The 24,141-nt window shown below is 39.2% G+C and overlaps 3 protein-coding genes across 3 annotated transcripts; 2 read left to right on the forward strand and 1 right to left on the reverse strand.

Moving 5' to 3' along the window:
* The first annotated feature begins 222 nt into the window (after positions 1-222).
* LOC122069484 lies at positions 223-3,896 on the forward strand. The gene is made up of 5 exons (XM_042633502.1): positions 223-591; positions 757-1,719; positions 2,071-2,327; positions 2,436-2,661; positions 3,813-3,896. The coding sequence occupies exons 1-5, from the start codon at positions 223-225 to the stop codon at positions 3,894-3,896; spliced, it is 1,899 nt and encodes a 632-aa protein (XP_042489436.1).
* A 353-nt stretch (positions 3,897-4,249) lies between these two features.
* LOC122069485 (putative ankyrin repeat protein RBE_0317) lies at positions 4,250-5,035 on the reverse strand. Its single transcript, XM_042633503.1, has 2 exons — positions 4,547-5,035; positions 4,250-4,297 (listed from the first exon to the last, which is right to left on the reverse strand). Exons 1-2 carry the CDS (start codon positions 5,033-5,035, stop codon positions 4,250-4,252), a joined length of 537 nt encoding a protein of 178 aa, XP_042489437.1.
* Positions 5,036-20,992: 15,957 nt separating this feature from the next.
* Positions 20,993-21,688, forward strand: LOC122069486. Its single transcript, XM_042633505.1, has one exon. The coding sequence runs from the start codon at positions 20,993-20,995 to the stop codon at positions 21,686-21,688; it is 696 nt and encodes a 231-aa protein (XP_042489439.1).
* The last annotated feature ends 2,453 nt before the right edge of the window (positions 21,689-24,141 follow it).

Raw genomic sequence — 24,141 nt, forward strand, 5'->3', positions numbered from 1 at the left:
ACTGCAATGGTACAACAATGTCATCTCGTCATTCAACCCTCTTGAGATTAATGGTGGCACGGTGGTGGTTAATCATAAGGAGGTAGAGTAGATAGACAAAACTCTCTGCGAAAGGGAGGCTTTGGATCTGGTTCCAGGAAGACAGGGAAAGGGGAAACACCTGACCAATACAGAGCAGACTTTGCGAAAGTCTGGCCGTATTGCCTCATCAAAAAATAGTAAATGAAAGCCCTCTATTGGAATATTAGAGGGATAAAGAAGGCTGCCGCAAGGTTAGCTTTGAGGAATATTTTAAGGGACAAAAGACCTGATTTCCTTTGCATTGCCGAACCTATGATTCCCTCTGACGCCTTTCCTACGTTGTTCTTCAACAAGCTGGGTTTTGACCCTGATTTCATCCATAACGAGCGTCTAGGCGGAGTCTCAAATCTATGGCTGATTTGGCGAAGAGGTGTAGCAAAGCCTGTTGTGCTAACGTCTTCTGAGCAGCAAATCTCTGTCTCTGTGCAATGGGCTCAGGAAATTTTCATCTTATCTATAGTGCATGCCAAATGCCTAAGAGCTGCTAGAAGAGAATTGTGGACCGACTTGGTGGCAACCCATCCTGGGCTGACTACTCCTTGGATGATTTTTGGAGATTTCAATGCCACCCTTCTCTCTTCTGAAAAAAGGGGGCCTGGAACTTTCAACCTTGGGTCAGCGGGAGATTTTGGCGCAATGGTGGATACTTGTTCACTAATTCAAGTTCCTTCGCAGGGAAGGAAATTCACATGGACTAATAACAGGAGAAGGGGACATGTCTCTGCTGTGCTCGATCGAAGCTTTTGCAATGAGGCCTGGATTTCTTATTTTCAAGAATGTCACCAACTTGTCTTGCAGAGAGTGGCGTCTGACCATACTCCCATTTTGGTGGTGTCTGAAGGCTCTGAAAGACCAAAAAACTGTCCTTTTCGCTTCCAGAGGTTCTGGGCAGACCATGAGGGTTATCTAAATGCAGTTAAGTCCTCCTGGGTGAATGACATTCCTGGATCGCCAATGATGGTTATGGCTCAAAAATTAAAAAGATTGAAGGTCTTCCTGCGCTCCTGGGCAAAAGAAAATTTTCCAAATTTTAATTTGGAGATGATGGAAGCAAAAAAATGCATGGAGGAGATCCAGACTGAAATTGACAGAGATGGGATAAATGACTCAATTTATGCCAAAGAAGCTGATGCAAAGACCAGATATCTGAAGGCCCTGCAAAATTATGAGAAATTATGGGCTGAAAAATCTCGTTCTAGATGGAGGAATCAAGGAGATAGATGCTCAAGATTTTTTCGCATCTCAGTGAAGATTCGGCGAATGAAGAACTCCATTAAATCTCTGAAGATGGTTGATGGGACCCTGATCTCTGATAGAGAGCAGATCAAGGAATATGTTGCGGGTTATTATGAGCATTTTCACAAAGGTACTCCCCTTACCAATCACATGGATTTATTGCAATGCATTCCTAATGTATTGGAAGAATGGGATAGAGGTCGATTAGATGGTATTCCCTCTGACTCTGAGATTAAGAATGCAGTGTGGGATCTTGATCCAGATAGTGCTCCTGGTCCAGATGGATTTCCTGGAGCTTTTTATAAATCATGTTGGGACATCATATCTTCAGATTTGTGCAATGCTATCAGATGGTTTTTCAGAACTGGGTTCATGCCTTACGGCATTAATAATAATTTCCTGGTTTTGATTCCTAAAATTGAAGGAGCACTATCCCTAGACAAATTCAGGCCATTGTGCATGGGAAATTTTTTATGCAAAATAATATCAAAGATTCTGGCTATGCGATTATCGTGTGTTCTTCCAAAAATTATCTCTGAGGAGCAGGGGGCCTTCCAGAAAGGGAAGATCATTCACTCCAACATATCACTTGCATCGGAGCTGGCAAACATGATGTTTGCATCCACAAGAGGTGGAGGTATGGGTTTAAAAATTGATATCCAGAAGGCGTTCGACACCATCTCTTGGAATTTTATTTTTCATGTTCTGAGGAGATTTGGATTTTCGGAAAAATGGATCTCTTGGATCCATCAGATCCTTGTTTCTGCCAGAATCTCAGTTCTGTTAAATGGTGGCCCTGTTGGATACTTTGGTGTGGAGAAGGGTCTGAGACAAGGAGATCCAATCTCGCCTATGCTGTTTATCATTGCTGAAGAGGTTCTTTGTAGAGGCTTATCTGAGCTCCTAGCCAATAACAACATTAAAGCTCTATCGGGTCCTCGTGGGGCGATTATCCCTACACATATTCTTTTTGCTGATGATGTTTTTATCTTTTCTAATGCTTCCATCAGGTATGTTAAAAATCTCAATAATTTTCTCGCTAAATATCAAAGCTTCTCCGGCTAGAAAATAAATTTAGACAAAAGCAAGCTTTTCTTGGGATCTGTTCCTGCCTCTAGGAAGCAAGCCATTGCAGAAGAGCTTGGTATCTCCATTTGTAACTTCCCCACCCGCTATTTGGGGGTCGAGATCTTTAAGGGAAGGGTGAATAAGGAGTCGCTAATCCCCATTCTGGATAAAGTCAAAGGGCGTCTTGCAGGATGGAAAGGGAAGATTTTGTCCATGGCTGGAAGAGTGGAATTGGTCCGCTCAGTGATCTTGGGAATGATGAACCATAGTTCAGCTGTATATTGGTGGCCTTCATCCCTTATTGCAATAATGGAGAGGTGGATGAGAAATTTTATCTGGACAGGTGAGATTGATACCGCAAAAAAAATATCAGTCAGATGGGATCTTTGTTGCAGGCCTAAGGAGGAAGGTGGTTTGGGACTGAGAAGGCTCAGAGACATAAACAAAGCCATGCTCTGTAATATGGTCTGGAGGGTCAAGCATGAGAATTCCTTAGCATGCAAATTCTTAAGGGCGAGATTTTTGAGGGGTGATGGTTCCTTCAAAAAGTCCTATAAGCCTTCATCGATTTGGCCAGGCTTTAGGAAGATGTGGGACTTCATGACCACCAAAGAAGCCTGGATGATTGGAAATGGGGACAGCATTAATTTCTGGTCAGATAAATGGTTGGGCGGCAAATCCATCCTAGAGCTAGTTGGCCTGGAGGGAGAGTCGAGTCTTCTCTGCAAGGGAAAGGTCAGTGACTTCATTCACAATTTTAAATGGAAATTGCCAAATGTTATCTCCCCTTTGCTGCATGATATTTTTGAGAAAATTCGAACCATTAAAATTCCATCTTATCCCTGTGAAGATATGTGCCTGTGGAGTCTATCATCTGATGGGATTTTCAATTCTAATTCTGCCTGGGAAGATATTAGGATTCGTAACCCGAAAGTGTCATGTTTCTCTTTGATTTGGGGTAAAAAGATGCAACCTAGGGTGTCTATCTTTGGTTGGAGAATGGTGCACGACAAGCTCCCTACAGATGACGCTATTCAAAAGAGGGGCATAGTCCTTGTCTCTAAATGCAGCTTATGTGGAATGGAGGCTGAGACATCGTCTCATATTTTCCTTCAATGCTCCTACTCCAAAGAAATATGGCTCTTTTTTTGTGGATGCTTCAATGTGCAATGGCAGCCTGCTGGAACCATGGCCGATTTCCTCACATGGTGGAGAAGAAAACAGAAATCAGTTTGCTGCAAAGAGGCATGGATCATGGGGTTACTAACAGTAGCTGATCACATTTGGCGCGAAAGAAATATGAGAAGGCATGATGGCAAGGAACGACCGGCAAGATACCTGAAGCAGATGATTCTAGAGGATATTCAGTTTGCTAAGCCAAGCACTAAAGGTGAAGTCAAGACAATGTCTGATCTCATTTGCTGCAGGAAGCTTGGTATTCCGATTCAGCGATCTCCACCAAAATCAATCTTAGAGGTTTTTTGGTGCAGACCCGAGGCAAATTGGATTAAATTGAATTTTGATGGAAGCTCAAGGGGGAACCCAGGTCGTGCAGGTGCAGGAGGAATTTTTCGTGATCACAGGGGAGGCGTTCTTGGCTCCTACAAAATTTTTATGGGTGTCTCGGGAGTCTTCGAAGCTGAAATCGAAGGCCTAATGGTGGGGCTGATGCGTGCTAGGGAGATGGGCATTCCATGTCTGTGGGTAGAGACGGATTCTAGTGCTGTTGCAATCTCTATCCAGCAAAATAAAATTCCATGGTTTGCCTTGCAGAGATGGATATTCCTCCAATCATATTTGGAGAGTATCACATGGAAAATAACTCACAACTTCAGAGAAGCGAACTCAATTGCCGACTACTTGGCTAGAGATGCGGCGAAGACAGGGATATCAGCCATAAATGTTGACTTTCCTGCCAACATTAAGGATTTCATCAGAAGAGATGCTGATGGCAGACCAAACTATAGATTTGATTAGTGGGATTCTCTTTCCTCTGCTGATGGCAATGCCGAAGGTGGGGATCAGGGAATCGATTTTATTTTTAATTCACTCTATTTTCTCAGTTTGATGTACCTCTGTGATTTCTTCCTTTTTCTTCCATTTTAATATAATGATTTTCTAGCGAAAAAAAAAAATTCTTAATGAAGATGAGCTCCTTAACCTCCCTCAACACCTCAATCACATTATGGTGACGCCCAAGAACAGCTTCATGCAACGCTGTGTTCCCATCTCTGTTCTTTTTCTTCACTGTTTTATGTGGTTCTAATTGATTGCCCTTTACTTTTTCAGCAGATTTGGGCTTCTTTTTCTTGTGTAAATTATCAGATTTAGACTGATTCTCTTCTTCGTCTACTTCCTTAGCCCAACCCAACAGATACTTAACTATTTCGACATTATTATGGCGTGCAGCAATGTGGAGTGCGGTGTCTTTTCTGTAGTTCTTGCTTCTGAGTATACTTGTTGGTTGGTTTTCGCGGATTACCCTCACAACTGGGACGTTGTCGTAGTTGGCGGCGATGTGGAGTAGAGTGTTATCGTTCTGGTAAACCAACTCTTTATCCTTTGCTGCCTCTGATAATTTCAAGCGTAAAGTTGAGTGATCACCTTCTGTTACAGCCTTATACAAAGCTTTACGGAGACCAGGATCCATGGTTTATTTACCTTCTGTATTCTGTATAGAGCTGTGTTATTTGTAAGCTATTTATAATGGAGGGGAGAGGCAATAGCCAGAAGACTAAGAAGGTCTGGATGGATCCAAGCACTAGAACCAATAGGACCCACATCCGCAATAGCCTATCCCTCCCACTAATTATCCATTAGGGTTAAAGAAGGTCTAGCTCAAGCGTGGATCCCCCGTCCCCCAGTATCCAACAATTAAATTTGCGAAGTGCCCCAACAACCAGCAATAATTGCTATTTCAGTATTTTTTTTTTTTATTTTACTATCAGTCCCCCACACTTGAACTATATTTAAGTCTCCTGACCTATATTTACTAAAATTCTTCCATTTTTTACCTTTTTTTTTTATACTTCTCTGTTTTTTTTTTTTTATATCTCTTACTCCCTTGCTCTTTATAAATATTCAGATTAACTCTCCTTTTCACCTAGAACATATTACACTTTTTTTCAAATTGACTAGTTTAAAACATAGTTTGAGCCAACCACTTACAAGTTTTGTCTCATCTAATCATTAAAGATATTTATGTGTCTTTAAAGATATTATTTTTTTATTATTACTATTTTTTTTACTTTGTCTCATTCAATCATCAAGGATGTTTTTATTTATTATTATTAATTTTTTTGTCTCATTCATCATCACAAATTTAACAATCTATTTTTTTTATCAGTATTAGATTAGTATCGTTCTTGGCCGATACTAATTCGGATTAGTAATCTCAAAGTTACATTCTCGTTAAGATTGCGACACATGATTTTAGGAATTAAAAAAAGAAAAAAAACGTGTGGTACCCAATTGGAACATATGATACTAATATAAATATAGAATTGATAAAAATATTGGATCAGCAATGCAAATACCCGATTGGAACATATGATACTGATATATATATATATTATATATATAGATCGGATACAAAATTATTCTTTTTTGAATTTACAATATCCTTGATGATTAAATGAGTCAGAACTTGTTAGGGATTTGTTCAAACCATGTTTTGAACCAATCAATTGAAAAAAATGTAACAAGTTATAGGTAAAAAAGAAGGGCAATTTGGGTATTTAAAAACATTAGGAAAGAAAGAGTTGCAAAAATAAAAAAACAGGGGAGTCAGAAAAAGTAAAAGGTAGGTGAACCTTAGTAAATATAGATCATGTATAGGGGAGTGACCGTAAATTCCCTTTTATCTTTTTTTTTTTAAATAAGTTAATCACAAATAGTTCACTCTACAAAACTGGCTATTCAATGATTCAATCCATTATTTTAGTTAATGTAGCCTAAGCAAATATTAGAAAATACAAAAATTGCAAACAGTGAACGCAGCAATAGGCTTCCCCACATATGTGTAGGAATTGTAACAGGTATTTAAGGACACAAAAACTAGCTTTGAAGATTTGCTAACGCTCTTCCCCAACAAAATAAAAAATAAAAAATAAAATTGCTAACGCTATGCAATTAGCAATTTGCCTGACGCCATGAGGCACAAAACACTTAACCCTCTCTTTGGTACATTGATGGCTGAGATCCACCGTGGCCCCACAGCAGAAGTCAGATGTCTCAGTTACTCGTTTAATGCTCTACTTATGAGTCTTGGAGATCCACACATTCAAATGTGGTTGTGTTTCATCCTTCAAAAAAGGAAAAAAAAAATGTGTTTCACGAACTCGTGTTTCACGTAATCATCGATTTCATGGTCAACAGTTGATTTGTCATGATGTGAGATGTGATGTGTGATGTACAATTGATTTGTCTAAATAGTATATAATCCTCTTTTTACTCAAATCTCTCTCACTCGTGTATATAATTTTACATTCTTCATTTATTTTATTTTTAAAATTTAACTTTAATTTGAAAAGGAGTTACATATGCACATTCTCTCCATCCTTGTCTTTACATTTATTGAACTCGCACACATATCACTCTCATCTCTCTCATTTTTTTTATATTTTTTTATTTATTTATCGATAAATGAGAGAGGTGAGGGAACAGGTGGGTTCCACCTCACCGTCCTCCCTCTCATTCAATTTCAAAATCAACGTTACCTCCTCCTTTTTTTTTTTCTTCTTTTTTCTTCCTCATTTTCTTTTTACCACAAGGGGTAATTACATGAGATAATTTTGATGTGAGATATTAGAAAAACCATCTCAAATTCTATAAACAATGAAAGGAAAAACAATCTCTAAAAAAATAAAGATAAATCTATCAGATTAGAATAAGTGTCAAATAAAAACCACACACGATGAACCATAGGGTAGCATTATTTTTTCCATAATTATTACGCAAGACCACACAACAACTAGTGTCAGAGATTGGTCATATAATTTTTTTTTTAGAGTAATGACCAAAATGACCATCACTGTCAAGTAACTATGACATGTTCCTCTCAAATGAAAATGCCGCATGAGCGACACAACTTTTAATAAACCGCATGCCGGATGAGGTTTACCTCTGTACATTAGTACTGGTAGGAGAGGTCTATGTCGAATCCGGTGAATCTTCACGTACATGAATGTAGATGAACTGCTAGAGCAGGAGGCTGGTGATGAGGCCATTTTTTCCTAACCACAGCGCAACCAAGGAGCGAACTAACGAATTCAACCCACCAGTGCTCAATTGAAAACTCCACAGTGGGTATTGACTCTAGTTCTTTAGCCAAATAACCTACAAGATTATCTAAAACGTAGTGTATATGTGGGATGAACTCACTAGCCTAGTAAATGAAAAGAAAGACCAAGTAATCATTTATTAGTGGTTCTATTGTAATAATTGAAAAAATCTCTTTTGAAAAAAAAAAATTTATAAGATTAATAACAAATAGAGAATGGAGTTTACTCTACAAAACTGACTATTCAATACAAAAATTGCTAAAACAGTCCACGCAGCAATAGGCCTCCCCACATATGTGTAGGAATTGGAACAGGTTTTTAAGTCCACAATAACTAGGTTTAAAGATTTGCCAACGCTCTTACTACAAAAAAAATAAATAAATAAGCTAACGCCATGCAATACGCCATGAGCTGACATCATAAGGCACAAAACATTTAACGCTCTCTTTGGCACATGGATGGCTGAGATCCACTATGACCCCACTACAGAAGTCAGATGTCTCAATTACTCGTTTAATGCTCTACTTATGAGTCTTAGAGACCCACATCAAATGTGGTTGTGTTTCGTCTTTGAAAAAAATCAAATTGTGTTTCACGAACTCGTGTTTCACGTACTCATCAATTTTTATGGCCGGCAATTGATTTTATCATGATTCGTGATGTATGATGTGTGATGTATTTAATTGCCAACTAAATAAGTTGGATATTGAAGAATGATCTTATAAAAAAAAAAAAAAGAGGGAATGGTGGGTGGCGCTGTAAATAGGGGGCGCACATATGCCGGGTTAGGCTAGGTTGTTGAACATCCTAATTTAATCCTACGTCTTCTCTTGGTAAGTTAGTAAAGTCATTCTATATTTTGGATTAGTTGAAGGATGTTGACTGATTGAGCAGCGGTTAGGAAACTGATCTTGAAATCTTAGTTCAAGAAACTCTCAAATTACAATGACTTCCTCAATAAGATGATAGTAGATTATATACTCCAAGTCGTGGGTCAATCATCGGGTCACGATTAATTCGATCGAACAACACCCATACCAGATCAGTGTTGGACTCCGAACTTGAACCTATCGGCCTAACCCCTCTACTTTCATCATAGATTTTAGAAAACTTTTCATTCAGATCGCCACTAAAATATATCAGAGCAGATAATTCTTCAAAACGGGTCAAGAATTCGAGACAAAACTTAACAAATATCTTTAATTCATAATGGATTTTTCAGTCAATCGTCTCGTTGAACCTTATTATATGAGAGTCATGATTTGTTAAGAGAGAGAGAGAGAGAGAGAGAGAACCTTATTATATGAGAGTCATGATTTGTTAAGAGAGAGAGAGAGAGAGGGGTTTGTCAGTGGAGGGGAAAGTTTTAATGGGGATGCATATCAATCTCTCGAATGGAGGGTAGGAAAAGAATTGCAAGTTTGGGAGAAATAATGGAAAAAAAATTCCAATAACAAAGGGAAATGAAGGGAAAAATGGACAAAAAAAAATGAGAGAATGTTATATGCACAATCACACAATCATACAAAACTATTAATGGAGAAAAAAGGACCATCGAAATATCAAAATCACCTCCAATTTTATAAATAATTAATTTTTAAAAATTCCATCATATATTGAATCCGATTCGAATATATTATTTGGTAAACAGATTCAAATAATAATGAATCCGATCCGTTTATATTCTTAATCCTATCCCTTAGTATCCAATAATTAAATTTGAGAAGCCTAATCTTGAGAGAGAAACGGCGTGACATAGGCTCAATAGTATTTATTACTGGGCCTGTTGTAATAGTTGAAAAAGTCCCTTTCGAAAAAAAATTATAAGATTAATCACAAAAAGAGAATGGATTTTACTCTACAAAACTGACTATTCAATACAAAAATTGCTAGGACAGTCCACGCAGCAATAGACCTCCCCACATATGTGAAGGAATTGGAACAGGTATTTAAGTCCACAATAATTAGCCTTAAAGATTTACCAACGCTCTTACGAAAAAAAAAAAAATTTGCTAACGCTATGCAATATGCCATGAGCTGACGCCATGAGGCACAAAACATTTAACGCTCTCTTTGGCACATGGATGACCGAGATCCACTATGGCCCCACTGCAGAAGTCAGATGTCTCAGACTCTCAGTTACTCGTTTAATGCTCTACTTATGAGTCTTGGAGACCCACATTCAAATGTGGTTGTGTTTCATCTTTGAACAAAAAACAAATTGTGTTTCACGTAGTCATCAATTTTTATGGCCCACAATTGATTTTGTCATGATTCGTGATGTGCGTTGTGTGATGTAGTAAATTGCCAACTAAATAAATTGAATATTGAAGAATAAAAAAAAAAAAAAAAGGGAATGATGGGTGGTGTCGGATTTGGCTCCTCTGTGGCACAAGACAATGTCCGGCGCGTATCCAACGCCTAGCAATGCCTTGCTATGCTTATGACTGCCTAGGGCTTCGTGCCAAGGCGTTTCTGGTCATTAGATCCATGCCGGACACTGTGTTGCGCCATAGAGGAGCTCAATCCGGGTGGTGTCAGCTGTAAACAGGGGGTGCACATGTGTCGGGTTAGGCTAGGTTTTTAAAAACCCTAATTTAACCCTACGTCTCCTCTTAATAGGTCAGGAAAAGTCATTCTATAATTTTGGATTGGTTGAAGGATGTTGATTGATTGAACAACGGTTAGAAAACTTGTCAATTACAATGATTTTCTCAATAAGATGATAATAGATTATATATTCTAAGTTGCGGATCAACCCATTGGATCATAGTCAATTTGATCGAACCACACCTATATTAGATCAGTGTTGGACTCTGGACTTAGATCTATCGACCTAATCCCTCTACTTTCATCATAGATCTCAAAAAAATTTTCATTTAAATCGTCACTAAAATATATCGAAGTGGATCATTCTTCAAAATAGATCAAGAATTTGAGACAAAACTTAACAAATATCTTTAATTCATAATGAATTTTTCAATCAACCGTCTTAAAGTATAAAGTACTATGTATACTTATTAACAATTGCACCTTATTATATGAGAGTCATGGTCTGTTAAGAGAGAGATCGAGAGAGAGAGAGGTTGTTGGGGGAGGGTAAAGTTTTAATGGGGATGCATATCACTCTCCCGAATGGAGGGTAGGAAAAGAATTAAATAGCTTTAGAGATTGATCATACAATTTTTTTTTTTTGGGTAATGACCAAAATGATCATCACTGTCAAGTAACTATGACCTGTTCTTCCCATGGAAAAATGCCTCATGGGCGACACAAAACTTTTAATATTTCCATCGCCACACAAATGGATGAGGTTTACCTCTTTAGATAAGTACCGGTAGGAGAGGTCCATGTCTCAATTCGACATTTAATGCTTCTTTCACCACACAAGTGGCTGAGGATTACTTCTACACACTAATACCAGTAGGGGTGGTCCATGTCTCAATTAGGCATTTATTGCTTCCTTCGCCACACAACATTACTTCCATACACTAATAAGTGGCTGAGATTTACTTCCGTACACTAAGACAGGTGAGATCTTTATCTACATTAGGCATTTAATGCTTTCCTTCATCCCCCACGACACTTACTTTCCTACAGTGATTGTCTTAATTAGGCATTTAATGCTTCCTTCGCCACACAAATGGCTGAGGGTACTTCGAAGGTCTGACCAAATTGCCAACCGGCTGGGACAACATTATAGCTAGTGACGGTTCGGCCATCACTGGTGGTGACCTGGAAGGAGAGACTCTGGCCGTTGAGGTAAGAGTTGCTCTGCCAGTTCTGTCCCCAGTTCCTTGACATGGTTTGCCACCCGCTCTTAGACCCTTTGATCGATACTGCATGGATATCTCCTGCTCCGGCGACGTTGGTGATCAATACCAAGTTGAAGTGAGAGTGGCCATTGATTGTGAACCTTATGACTCCCTTCTTCACACAGGACACCCTAAAAAAAACATCAACCACCGTACACGTTAGCATTCATTCATTAATTATAGGATCTAGCATAGAAGTGTTAGGTACTCTTAGGCATTCTTAGATTAATGCGCTTCTGATTGGAAGAGGGGGGGGGGGAGAGCTCGGAGATTTGATAATGGTGGAAGAGAGGCGCTCTGAAGGTGGTGATATGGAAAATGGTGATCGTGAGACTTTGGATCGAGGACCCCTCCTCAGGGGCCGGAGGTGAATGCACCTCCTTTTTCTTATGCAAGGGCGGTAGGTCTCACCTTATGGCCTGCAATTGATTCACTCTCAGAGCCGATTCAAGCAGGGAACATTACAAGGATTGTCATACCACAGAATGATTATGAAGCAAAGAGACAGAATTTCAGGTTTGCTCTCATAGGCCGTGTAAATTTTCGTCTTCTATCTTTGGATGATTTACGTCAAGAGGCAAGAGATAACTGGAGATTGAGTCAAGGGGTTGTGATGCACCCTCTAGGAAAAGGCTATGTCATTTTTCAATTTCGATGTGAGGGCGATAAGGCGGCTATTTGGAGAAGAACCCCTTTGCGTGCGCGTGGACAGTTAATTCGGCTTCAACACTGGAGACCGGATTTTAACATCCATGAGAAAAATTCCTTCACGAAACTCGTGTGGACTCGTTTCCCAGACCTTCCCTTGGAATATTGGCATGATAATGTCCTTCTCTCTATTGCGAAGGCGGTAGGACGTCCAGTTACCCTGGATAATCATACTAGACAAGGAATTTTGGGATATTTTGCCCGAGTGCTGGTTGAAGTTGATAGCTCGGAAGCTGCTACTCGTGTTGAGGAGGTTCAGGTAGAGAGATTCGAACCAAGTACTACTAAGATTTTTGGCTTTCATCAGCGACTAATATATGAAGATAATTGTGCAAAGTGTGGTTTCTGTAAGCGGATGGGTCATCAAGTAAACAATTGTCGACTCAAAAAGATGGAGGATGAGAAGCAGAGTGCTCGTGACAATGTAAGGGTACCAAGTGCGGTATACGAGGAAGACGGAGTTGACTCAAACAGGGGTGACTCGTTGGGTATCTCTAGATCTTTTTTGGAAAGAAAAATTTCAAATCTGCCTCTCCCAAATCAGATTTTGGAAAATAAAGGGGACTTACCTATTGAAGAGGGAAACGGATCTGCTGGACAATCTCAAAATAATATCTCTTCTCAACTTCCAAATATAGAAGAAGGTGAGATTCAAATTAATTTGAATTCGGCTAATACAAATCTCCCTATTTCGGAAAATGTGGGATTAGCGCAGGAGAGAGTTGAGTCAGATAAGGACTCTAGTGATGACATGGAGGGGTCTGATTCGGTTTTTGAATCAGAATTAGAATTTGATTCAGACCATAATTCTGGTTCAAAAGAGAGTGGACCGTATCAGGTCCGATCTTCCCCAGTCTATGATACGGTGGATACTTTTCAGTAGGAAGTTCCTTTGGCGACGGTGTCGCAGGGTCCTGTGAGAATGTCATCGCGCACAAAGAGAACAGGACTGATCCAGGGATCCAGTCGGGGTGGCCTGACGAGCAGGGGTGGACGGATTTCTTCCTCTGGGCATGGTCCGACCCCTACCTCTACAATTAGTAGAAGGGAGATTGCTGTGATGGGAGTTCAGGCAGTAGATAGAGCTGTTTTGATGGGTGAGGAGGGTAAAACAGTGGGAGGAAAAAAGGGGAAGAAGAAAAAAGGAGGAGGTTAGACATCTATATCTGACAAGGTCGCGGACTCAACAAGTTAATCATGCGTGTTCTTTTCTGGAATATTCGTGGTGTGAAGAAGGAGGCTGATAAGAGATTTTTACAATCTCTTATTATAGAGTCTTCTCCAGATATTTTGTGTTTGGCTGAACCAATGGTTCAGGTGAGTAAATTCCCTGTTTTATTTTTTAATAAATTGGGATATTCGGCAGAGTTTATCCATAATATCCGCCATGAAAGGTTGTCTAACCTATGGATAATTTGGAAACGTGGTCTGAGTCACCCGTCCGTTGTCTCAATGTCAGATCAACAGCTCTCTATTGAGGTGGACTAGCAGGGGAAAAAAATGCTTTTGTCCTTTATTCATGCTAGTTGCTTTAAAATTGAGCGTAGAGATTTGTGGTCGGAATTGGCGGCTATTTCAGCAGATTCTCTCCCTTTGCTTGTTGTTGGTGATTTTAATGCGACGCTGTTGTCTAATGAGAAAAAAAGTCCGAGGAAATTTAATGTTGGATCGGCAGCAGAGTTCCAAGCAATGGTGGATTCTTGTATGCTCATTTCTACCCCTTCACAGGGTAAAAAGTATACTTGGTCAAATAATCGTAGAAGGGGTAATGTCATGGCTGTTCTGGATAGAAGCTTTCATAATGAGTTATGGATTGATGAATTCAAAAATATTTCTCAGAGAGTTATAAGCTGCATTGCATCTGATCACACTCCCATCTTGATCCATTCAAATTTGATCCAAAAGCCTAGCAACATTCCGTTTCGATTTCATAATTTTTGGATGGAAGATGATAGCTTTCAGTCGGTGGTGAAGCAAGCTTGGTCCCAACATGTGGGTGGCTGCCCCATTTATATCTTGGCGTAGAAATTGAAGGTGGTGAAAGGGGTGCTAAAAGCTTGGGCAAAAGAAAGATTTCCTAATCTAAATGAGGAAGTGAAAAAAGCTACTTCAGAGCTAAAAAGAGTGCAGGATATTCTTGAGGTTTCAAGAATGTCGGATGTTCTTTTTAACGAAGAAGCTGATGCAAAAACAACCCTTTTAAATGCTAGTAAGATGCAAGAAAAACTGTGGTCTGAGAAGGCTAAATTACGATGGTTGAAAGAAGGTGATCGGAACACAAAATTTTTTCATCTTTTAGTGAAGATTAAAAGATCAAGAAATTAGATTAGTATGTTACGTCGTGAAGATGGTTCTTGGATTTCTGATCAATTAGATTTGGCCAACTATATTGTGGATTTTTACAAGAATTTTCACTCTGAAATTCCTGTAGAACCACACTATGAGCTACTTGACCAAATTCCGACAATCATTTCTAATGAAGACAATGCTTTCTTGGATGTTGTTCCCTCAAGGGAAGAAATAAAGATGGTCATATGGGATCTGGATGCGGACAGCTCTCCGGGCCCTGACGGCTTTCCAGGTCAATTTTTCAGAAGTTGATGGGATATTGTGGAAAATGATTTCTGTAGGGCTGTTTTCTCTTTCTTTTTAGTAGGGAAAATTCCTAAGGGGGTAAGTAATTGTTTCCTAACCCTTATCCCTAAATCTGATGGTGCTTCTTGTTTGGATAAGTTTCGTCCCATATGTATGGGAAACTTTTTCTGCAAAGTTTTGTCCAAAATTGCTGCTTCCAGGTTATCTCTCTTTCTCCCAAGATTAATCTTAGAAGAACAAGGTGCATTCCAAAGGGGTAAAAGTATTTCAGCAAATATAAGCCTTGCTTTAGAGTTGGCAAAACTGATGTACTCATCCGTTCGAGGTGGAGGTATGGGTCTAAAGCTAGATGTGCAGAAAGCCTACGATTCTCTGTCTTGGGAATTCCTCTTTGCAACCTTGAAGAAATTTGGTTTCTCTCCCAATTGGATCAACAAAATCCATCAAATGTTGCTCTCAACAAGGATTTCAATTTTGCTAAATGGAGGTCCAGTGGGTTTCTTTGGTGTGGAGCGTGGTTTCAAGCAAGGAGACCCTATTTCCCCAATCCTTTTTATTCTGGCAGAGGAAGTTCTTTGTAGGGGGCTGAAGAACTTGATTCTGGAAAGGAAGATGAAAGCTCTCCCAAGCCCTAGAGGAGCAATTACCACTTCCCATTTACTTTTCGCAAATGATATTTTCACCTTTATGAATGGCTCAGCTAGGTATGTGAAGCATCTTCATGAGTTTTTATCCAAGTATCAGTCCTTTTCAGGGCAGAAAATAAACTGGGAAAAAAGTAAAATATTTTTTGGGAAGATTGCTCCTTATTGAAGTCATTTTATTAGTGATTTTCTAGGCATTCCCGTGGCTGAGCTCCCTACAAAATATTTGGGGGTGGAGATTTTTAAAGGCAGAGTGAAGAATAGTCATTTGTTTCCTCTTCTGGATAAGATAAAGGGTCGGTTGGCAGGGTGGAAGGGCAAAATTCTCTCTATGGCTGGGAGAATTGAATTGGTTAAGTCAATTATTTCTGGTATTCCCATGCACAACTTCTCTGTGTACTGGTGGCCGAATGAATCTATTAAGGTGGTGGAACGGTGGATGAGGAATTTTATTTGGTCAGGTGATATGGAAGTGGCAAAGAAGATTGCTATGAAATGGGAAGGGGTGTGCAAGCCTAAAAAGGAAGGGGGTCTGGGAATTAGAAGGATGAGAGAAGTGAATTTTGCTTATTTATGTAAACTGGCTTGGCAAATCAAACATGAGGATTCACTCAAGAGCAGATTTTTCAGGGAACATTTTATCAAGGAGGATGGGTCGCTGCGAAGGGGATATAAGTCTTCATCTATATGGTTGGGCTTGAAAAGAGTTTGGAGTTTCGTTGCGAAGAACGAGCAATGGATTTTGGGAAATGGGGAAAATTTTGATTTTTGGTTAGATAGATGGATTGGCAATCAATCTATCGCTGAGAAGACAAACTTGGACCCTGCTTTTTTCACAGATGCAAAAGAAAAAGTTTCTGATTTCATATGCCAAGCCACCTGGGACCTCCCTCATGTGGAGTCGGTTTTACTTGCTGAAATTTGGGAGAAAGCTAAACGTATTTGCATCCAAGGTGTGAACGACCAATGTCTTTGGCGATTGACCTCTTCAGGTATCTTCTCTATTAAATCTGTCTGGGAAGAAAATAGAGAAAAATATCAGAAAGTGAGTTGGTTTTCTCTTATATGGAACTCATCTAACCAACCAAGACAAGCTGTTTTTGCTTGGCGGTTAGTTCAAAATAGATTACCAACAGATGAAAATGTGTCTCGTCATGGAGTGCAAATGGCTTCCTGGTGCAGTTTGTGTGGTAAAGATGCAGAATCAATGTCTCACTTATTTTATAACTGTGAATTTGCTCGCAGTTTGTGGAGAGCTTTCTGTGAAGGCTTCGATGTGCAATGGAAATCTTATATGGACATGCCTACTCTTATTGCTTGGTGGAAACAAACAGCAAAGAGTCTCCATTTTAAAAAGGTGTGGATTAGTGGCTTCTCCTTGGTTCCTAGTGTCATATGGCAGGAAAGGAATGCAAGAATTTTTAAGGGGGTCTCCAAATCATCTAGACACTGTTTTGCCATGATTAAAAGTGAAATCAGCCTCCAGATGACCGCTGCTATAGGGTCTCCTCTTTCATTTAGCTCCTTATTGTGTGCCAAACGATTGGAGATCTCTACGGTGCGATACAAACCAAGAGAGGTAATGGAAATTTTTTGGTGTCCTCCCCAAAGGGGATGGGTGAAGCTAAACTCAGATGGCTACTCTTTGGGAAATCTAGGAAAAGCAGGTGCGGTATTTCGGAATGAAAATTCAGAAATATTACAGTCTTTCAAAACTTTTCTTGGTGTCCACACAAATTTTGAAGCCGAGATGATAGATGTTATTACTGGGCTAGAATTTGCTAGAGATATGGGTATTACTCATTTGTGGATTGAGTGTGACTCAGTAGCTGTAGTTTTGCTTATATCTAAGGGAAGAATCCCTTGGGTTTGTCTTCAGAGGTGGATGAGTTTAACCTCCTATTTGAACTCTTTTACCTGGAAAATCACTCACTGTATGCGGGAAGCAAATCCTGTGGCTGATTTCTTGGCAAAAACAGCAGCAAAATTCGAAGTTTCTTCTCCTATCCAATCTTGGCCTACGCTGATTGCTATAGAGTTGGAAGTGGATTGTCAATCTCGGCCTAGATACCGTTTCTTTTAATGTATTCTGTTTTTATTTCCAATTTTTGTGATTTAGTTTCTGTTGTGAGTTCTTCTCTGCTGATGGCAATGCCAAAGGTGGAGTAGAATTTTCCAGATTCCAAATGTGATATTGCTCTGTATATTCTTTTTTCCATTTTAATACAATGAATTTTTAACGAAAAAAAGTTAGGTACTCTTAGGCTCCGTTTGGTATCGTTTCTGTTCCAGAAACTCCATTTCGTGTCAAAAACGAAAATTTCAGTTTCTATGTCAAAACACCGTTTTTAAACGATTTAGGGCTATTTGGTGAATCTGTTTCTAGAATAGTTTCAGAACCAAAAAATGACAGTTCTGCAGTTTGGTAATGCTTGTTTCAGAAACGGTTTTTTTTTTTTTCTCTTTTCTTTTCTTTTAAGTCAATAATTACAGAAAAAACATTAAAATACTATAAGCATATAAATTCTTTTGGAACAATAAAATATTACATACCAACTAAAAAAAACATGGTTTCCAAAGGATGAATAAAATACAGTATTAACAATGCCTTGTGCAAGTTAATTATTACATAATTCCCCAAATTTTCACTTTTTTTTCCAAGTCTAAAGACTTGAATGCATGGAGGATGTCTTTCATCTTATTTATTTAGTCCTCTAATCCTTTAAGTGTCCCTTACAGATATCCTTTCATGTACTCGTTCAAAACGGACGATGGTGTGGATGATGTTGATATTGGGCTTAAGCTTTCTGAACATAATGTATGTTGTATGGTAGAGATATGCGTTTCATCTTTCAACCATACAAACATATCACATCCACGGTTATTAGCCTATATCAAATAATAGATGTGATTAGGGTCGTTGAAATTTAACATCGAATTAAAAAAAATCTAAAATTATCTATAGGTATTGGTCAATCGTAGAAATAAATTACACTAGTTGAATTTGGGCAACATAGAAAATACTGTCCCTTGTTTGGACCTTTCGTCGCAGTTCGTACTTTGCATTGACCTTTACCACATCTACATAGATGTAGTTGGTCCACCCACATGAAAAATTACATGAATCTTGACACTTGAAAAATTATCTTTCAATATTTTTACCCGATTTGGTTGTATATTTACTACAACTCTTCCCACAAATTTCACAATTTGCTATCATTAGTGGGGGCATAGAAGAAGTCATCTGTAATAGATATTTAAATATCAACAAAGTTAATATAGCATCCAAATATATGACATTCATAATAATATATCAACTTGTACCACATATATAAATGTAACATAAAACAAGTACTACATCACTTGAAACATCAATTTAGGTTTTCAGTTTTTTCAAAATAGTTATCGGTTTTAGTTTTCAACTAGTTCTGGCATCCTTTGCTGTCTAGCCATTGGATTTGTAATTCTTAGTCTAGTGGCATTCATCTCTTTTGCCCAATTTCGTTGACTTGATTGTATTGTAGAATGATTCGAAATCTTCATGTGGTGGATTCAAGTCATCTTCTGTAACTTTTAAATCATCACTCATCCCCACAACTTCAGCATCAGCAATATGCTCTTCTCAAATATAGTTGTGTAGCCCACAACATGCCAGTACGATTGATGCCTGAGCTTCTACTGGGAACTGATGCATTAGCCTTAAAATTTGAAATTTGTTCTTCAATACCCCAAATGTACGTTCAATGACATTCCGAAGTGATGAATGTCTATAATTGAACAACTCTTTCACTGTTCTTGGGGATCTTCTACGCCCTTTGTAGTCCGGTAGATGGTATCTCTCATCCCTAAATGGTGTCAAAAATCCAGATTGGCTAGCATACCTAGAGTCGACAACATAATACTTTCCTACAGAAAAAAAATAATATATATTATTACGTATACACTCAAATGAAAATATAATATATTAGTATAAAGTTAATACCTGGAGGTGGATGTGAAAAGCTCAATCGAGGATCACTTCTTGCCTGTTCAAGTACTCGACAATAATTTGCACTACCTTCCCATCCTGCATACACATATGTGAATCGCATGTCAAATGAACATGCACACATCACATTTTGAGTTGTGATCCCCTTCTGATTCCTATATTGAATTTGATCCTCTCTTGGAACTACCGCATGGATGTGAGTACCATCTATGGCTCCAATACAATGCTATGACATATAATGACAATTAAATGGTTAGTACATATAAGAATATAAATATTCATATATTTAATTACAAACATGTATCTGTAGACACCAAATTTTGTCACCCCCCGCCAATGATGACAATATGAAGGATTACATGTTGGATATTTTAGACTTGAAGAATTTTCAAACTTAGAGTAGAAAATGACAATTTTTTCCTATAAACTTTCAAGAGAAAATGTTTTCAAAAATTAGAATTTGATGTTGTGGATTATTGTTGTTTGTCTCCTCAAGTCGGTCATTACATTTTGATGCGAGAACTATGCGAATCGACGCCCGACTCTCTCTTTCATTATATTATCCGGGTCCCTACTTTATGCATATTTTCGTAAAGGTTCTCGATCTAGATTACAATCGTGTCTCACATCATTGGATAGTGCTCAGACTGAGCTTTCTAACGACATATTACACGTCGAATTTCGACAAACGGTTTAAAAGATATGACCCCCAAAAGTTGACTCCAAAGTTCGGTATCAGATTCTATTCCGAGCAACCAAAGAGTGCCACATGGCGCCCAAACCCCTTTGTCCAAAAGCAAGCATTTTTGAACAATTCTCTCTAGTTTTTTAGTCTCACATCGGAAATAAAAGAGAATTGCCCCAAGTCTCAAGGCCATAAGTATAGCCCTTCCTCACTTCCAAAAGAGGAGAAAAATTTGGGAGAAGGAATATGGCCACATGAAGGATTTTGCTAATTCTCTCTCTCTAAATAAAGAATCCCTCCAAGTATAAAATTTTGAATGTGTAATCCTTCCTTGATCCCAGAGACCTAGTATGGTTCAGTTCAATTTTGGGCTTGAAGCATAAGGGTTATCTCTCTTTGTTTCTTGATTAAAGCCGGGTTTAAGGTATTTATTTATTTTTTCTTCTTTTTTCCCAATAGCGATTTTGAATTAGTTTAATTTAATAGATTAGTTTTTAATTCATTAATAATTGATTTATTTAGATTAATTATGTTTAATTAGTTTCAGTTTGGTTCAATACGGTTTATTAGATGTGAATTGATTTATTCCGGTCCAATTAAAGGTATTTAGGTTTAATTGATTATTTTAGATTAATTAGGTTTAATTGGATTTTTATTTATTTAACATGCTTACTTAAATAGATTTAATTTGGTTTAGTTTTTTTTAAATTATTTTTTATTCTTTTAATCTAGACCCTTAGATTAGGATCTCAGCCCTAACCTAATCCCACTATTTTTTTTCCACTCCCTTCTCCTTCTTCTTCTTCTTCCCTGCTGCTGCAACCGAACCTGCAATTTTTCTCCACATCTTCCACCTGAACTTCTTCTCTCCGCAAGTAAAGCTTTCATCCATGGCGACAAATATTCTACTAACGGTTCTTACTATCTCGTTCGTCATTTCGTTCTACCTCTCGTTGACGAGCGCGGCTGTGATGAACGTAGCTTCTGTGTCTGCATTTTCCACTCCAGTTGGTTCGCCGTTGCCTTCTCAAGATATCCAAGAATCTATCTCTCCAACTGCCCAGTTTCAACGGATCTTGACGAATCTCGGATTCCATCAACTCGCCATGGCGATTCCATCCCTTTCAGACTCCGCATTTTCGATCTGGAACGGTCCTTCAACGCTCTTCGCACCGACAGATGTTTCTATCCAGAGCTGCGGTTCTTGCTCTCTACCGCAGCTTCTCCGAGAACACATGGTTCCAGGTATCTTCTCTCTCGATTATCTCCGCAAGCTCTCTTTCGGGACGAAGCTGGAGACCATGAGCCCTGGAGGCTGCATTACTGTCACCTCGGCGGCGGAGGATAACACCAAGATTTTCATCGGCGGTGTCGAGATTACACATCTAGATCTCTACAACAATGGTGTTATCGTCGTTCACGATCCTTCCTATATTCACCACCACCAGAGGTACCCGTGGCTGAACCAGAACCACCACCAGCTTTGGACTTCTTGTAGCTATAAGGGTACATCCATCGCTGAGCTCGTCACGATCCTTGCGCTTGTCGGTGCGAACATTACCAGGTCGAACTTTGTTAAGGTCTGACTCGTCATCTGCAGCAAAGGGGTTGGGATCGTTTTCAGGAGCAAAGCAAATAGGGTTAACATCGTGAAAAGGGGGAGGACATTTGGGGTCAGCTTGGGAGCAGAAGGCGGCATTGCTGTATGCGTCAGTGCCTTCTTCTTTTTTTTCTTCTTCTTCTTCTCATCTTATCCTCCATCTTCTGTTCTTTGTAAGAACCTAGCCGCCGCCCATCACACTCTTTATGACCGATGAACCCTGTGTGCCTTTCTCTAACCCATTTCTTGGTGAAACTCCGACTGCCGCAGCACCACCAGCTCCATCAATGCCTTCGGCAGCAGTAGCGGTAGCTTCGGCGAGATTCCATCTTCTTTAGTTGAAGGTGCAATGGTGCCGAGGCTGCTACTGTCCTCTCAATCTCCTTCTTATCCCTTCTTCTCCATTCTTTTCCTTGGCCGAAAGTAGATTTCTCCCCCACAGTGTCCCTGCTAATAGTATTTCATGATAATCCAAGAAAGAGAAGAAGACACTGACGCATACAGTGACCCTGCCTTCTGCTCCCAAGTTGACCCCAAATGTCCTCCCCCTTTTCACGATGTTAACCCTATTTGCTTTTCTCCTGAAGACGATTCCAACCCCTTCGTTGCAGATGACGAGTCAGACCCTAACAAAGTTCGACCTGGTAATGTTCGCACCGATAAGCGTAAGGATTGTGATGAGCTCAGCGATGGAGGTACCCATTATAGCTACAAGAGGTCCACTATAGGTAACATGGACCTCCACAGTGGCAAGATTTTCTCTGATACCTTGAAAAAAGGGTAGTATTTTGGGTTCTGTGCAATCACTATCGGTATCATATTGACGTTTGGCAGTCTGATTTTCTCCTTAGCCAGGCCTTGCATTGCAATCAAGACAATGTTGAATGTTCGACTAACTGTTTTTCCTGAGTGGTTGAAATGATTTTGGGTGTCCCTATTACTTGAACCCTTCCCAACAATCCATAGGAGCATTCCAAGCTGTTCATCCACTCAGATGTTGGTCGTGTCTTTCAACCACCCCCTATGTCTAACATAATCACATAGATTAAGGAAGATATGACGTTCCATCCTAAACTCTTCATAGCATCAGTTGGCATGCCTATTCAATACCTCATGCATCATGACAGCACCTGGAAATACACTATCCCTACATGGTTCTAGAATATATACCACCTCACTCAGTAATTCCATTCCCATGTGAATGATCGTATCTTCTTCATCACTAGAAGTTTCACATAATGCATTTGACATAACTGCAATAAATAAACAATTACTACTCAATTTGAAACAAATAACTGTAAAACATAACAATCTGACACATTGTCTCAACCCAAAACACATATTCAACATTACACACATCAATAATAGAAAAAAACAAAAGAAATAAAAGTAGCATTCAATGTATCTCCAAAAGTAACATTACACACATAAAAAGTATTGTCTTGAATCCAAAATGATCAAAAGTAGCATTCAAACACAACCTCAACTACTCCAAGGCATCTAAAAGCCAAGTCCTCTTAACAGGCTCTGCACAAACAAACAACTCCTTCTAACTAGGATCAGCACACATACGACTGGTGGCCTTCAAATATATCTCCTTTGACATATCCGGTATGGAGGATAACACCGCCTCACATGCACTCACACTGAAATCTCGAGGACAAGATGCACCTTCCCCACCACGAACAAGAGATGTAACGGAAGTACTGGATGCTTTCTCAATTTTAATGGATACATACTTCCCATACAAGTCCTTCACGTGGCTATCTCCCTTATTGGCGGTCTTTTCTCTTCGTCCCGTGGGTGTTCTATCAAGCCTTCGCTTTGTGGTGGTCTGAGTTAGAGTATGAGTATCCTCATGAAAGGGGTCAGTCATGCCTAAATGCACAGGGGTAATAGGGGAGTCAACGACTTGCTCAATATCAACTGTATTAACAGCTTCGATGCCATCCAAATCTTAAGCACTATCAACCCCTAAGTTACCTCTAGCATATGCATCCCCAAATACCATGCTCAAATATGGCCAATTGTTTAGTCCATACTTCTTGTATTTCAACCAACCTGGATTTGCCTGCATAAGTAGTCATTGTATCACTCAGATGCACTACTCATTGTAATCTAATTTTTAAATAATTCAACTAGCTAGTGAAATCTATTGTACCTGTATTGCCTTATCCCATACAAACTCATCATCAACTGCGACTGATTTTGTCATTGAGTTCCACCCAAATCCAGTTGTGTCAAGCAGTCTCTTGAATTGTTGGTACTCGTGTTTCAACTTGTTCATCTTGTTGCGTAATTGTTCTCTCCCAACTGTACGATTTAAAGCCTGCTGAAATTGCTTTGTAATGTCCTCCCATCCAGTTTTGTTAAATAAATTACCGGATTTGTGACCATTTTTTACAGCTCCCTTCATTGCTTCAATGAAAACAGTGGTCT

Source organism: Macadamia integrifolia, unplaced genomic scaffold (genome assembly GCF_013358625.1).
Source record: "Macadamia integrifolia cultivar HAES 741 unplaced genomic scaffold, SCU_Mint_v3 scaffold624, whole genome shotgun sequence".
In the NCBI taxonomy this organism is placed as follows: domain Eukaryota; kingdom Viridiplantae; phylum Streptophyta; class Magnoliopsida; order Proteales; family Proteaceae; genus Macadamia; species Macadamia integrifolia.

Coding starts and splice junctions, on each gene's coding strand:
- LOC122069484 (XM_042633502.1), top strand. CDS start 223: ATGAAAGCCCTCTATTGGAATATTAGAGGGATAAAGAAGGCTGCCGCA. Junction 1,720..2,070: donor GCATTAATAATAATTTCCTG/GTTTTGATTCCT, acceptor TGGATCCATCAG/ATCCTTGTTTCTGCCAGAAT. Junction 2,662..3,812: donor TGATGAACCATAGTTCAGCT/GTATATTGGTGG, acceptor CATTTGCTGCAG/GAAGCTTGGTATTCCGATTC.
- LOC122069485 (XM_042633503.1), bottom strand. CDS start 5,035: ATGGATCCTGGTCTCCGTAAAGCTTTGTATAAGGCTGTAACAGAAGGT. Junction 4,298..4,546: donor TGATTGAGGTGTTGAGGGAG/GTTAAGGAGCTC, acceptor TAATGTTGGCAG/GAAAGTCAACATTTATGGCT.
- LOC122069486 (XM_042633505.1), top strand. CDS start 20,993: ATGGCGACAAATATTCTACTAACGGTTCTTACTATCTCGTTCGTCATT.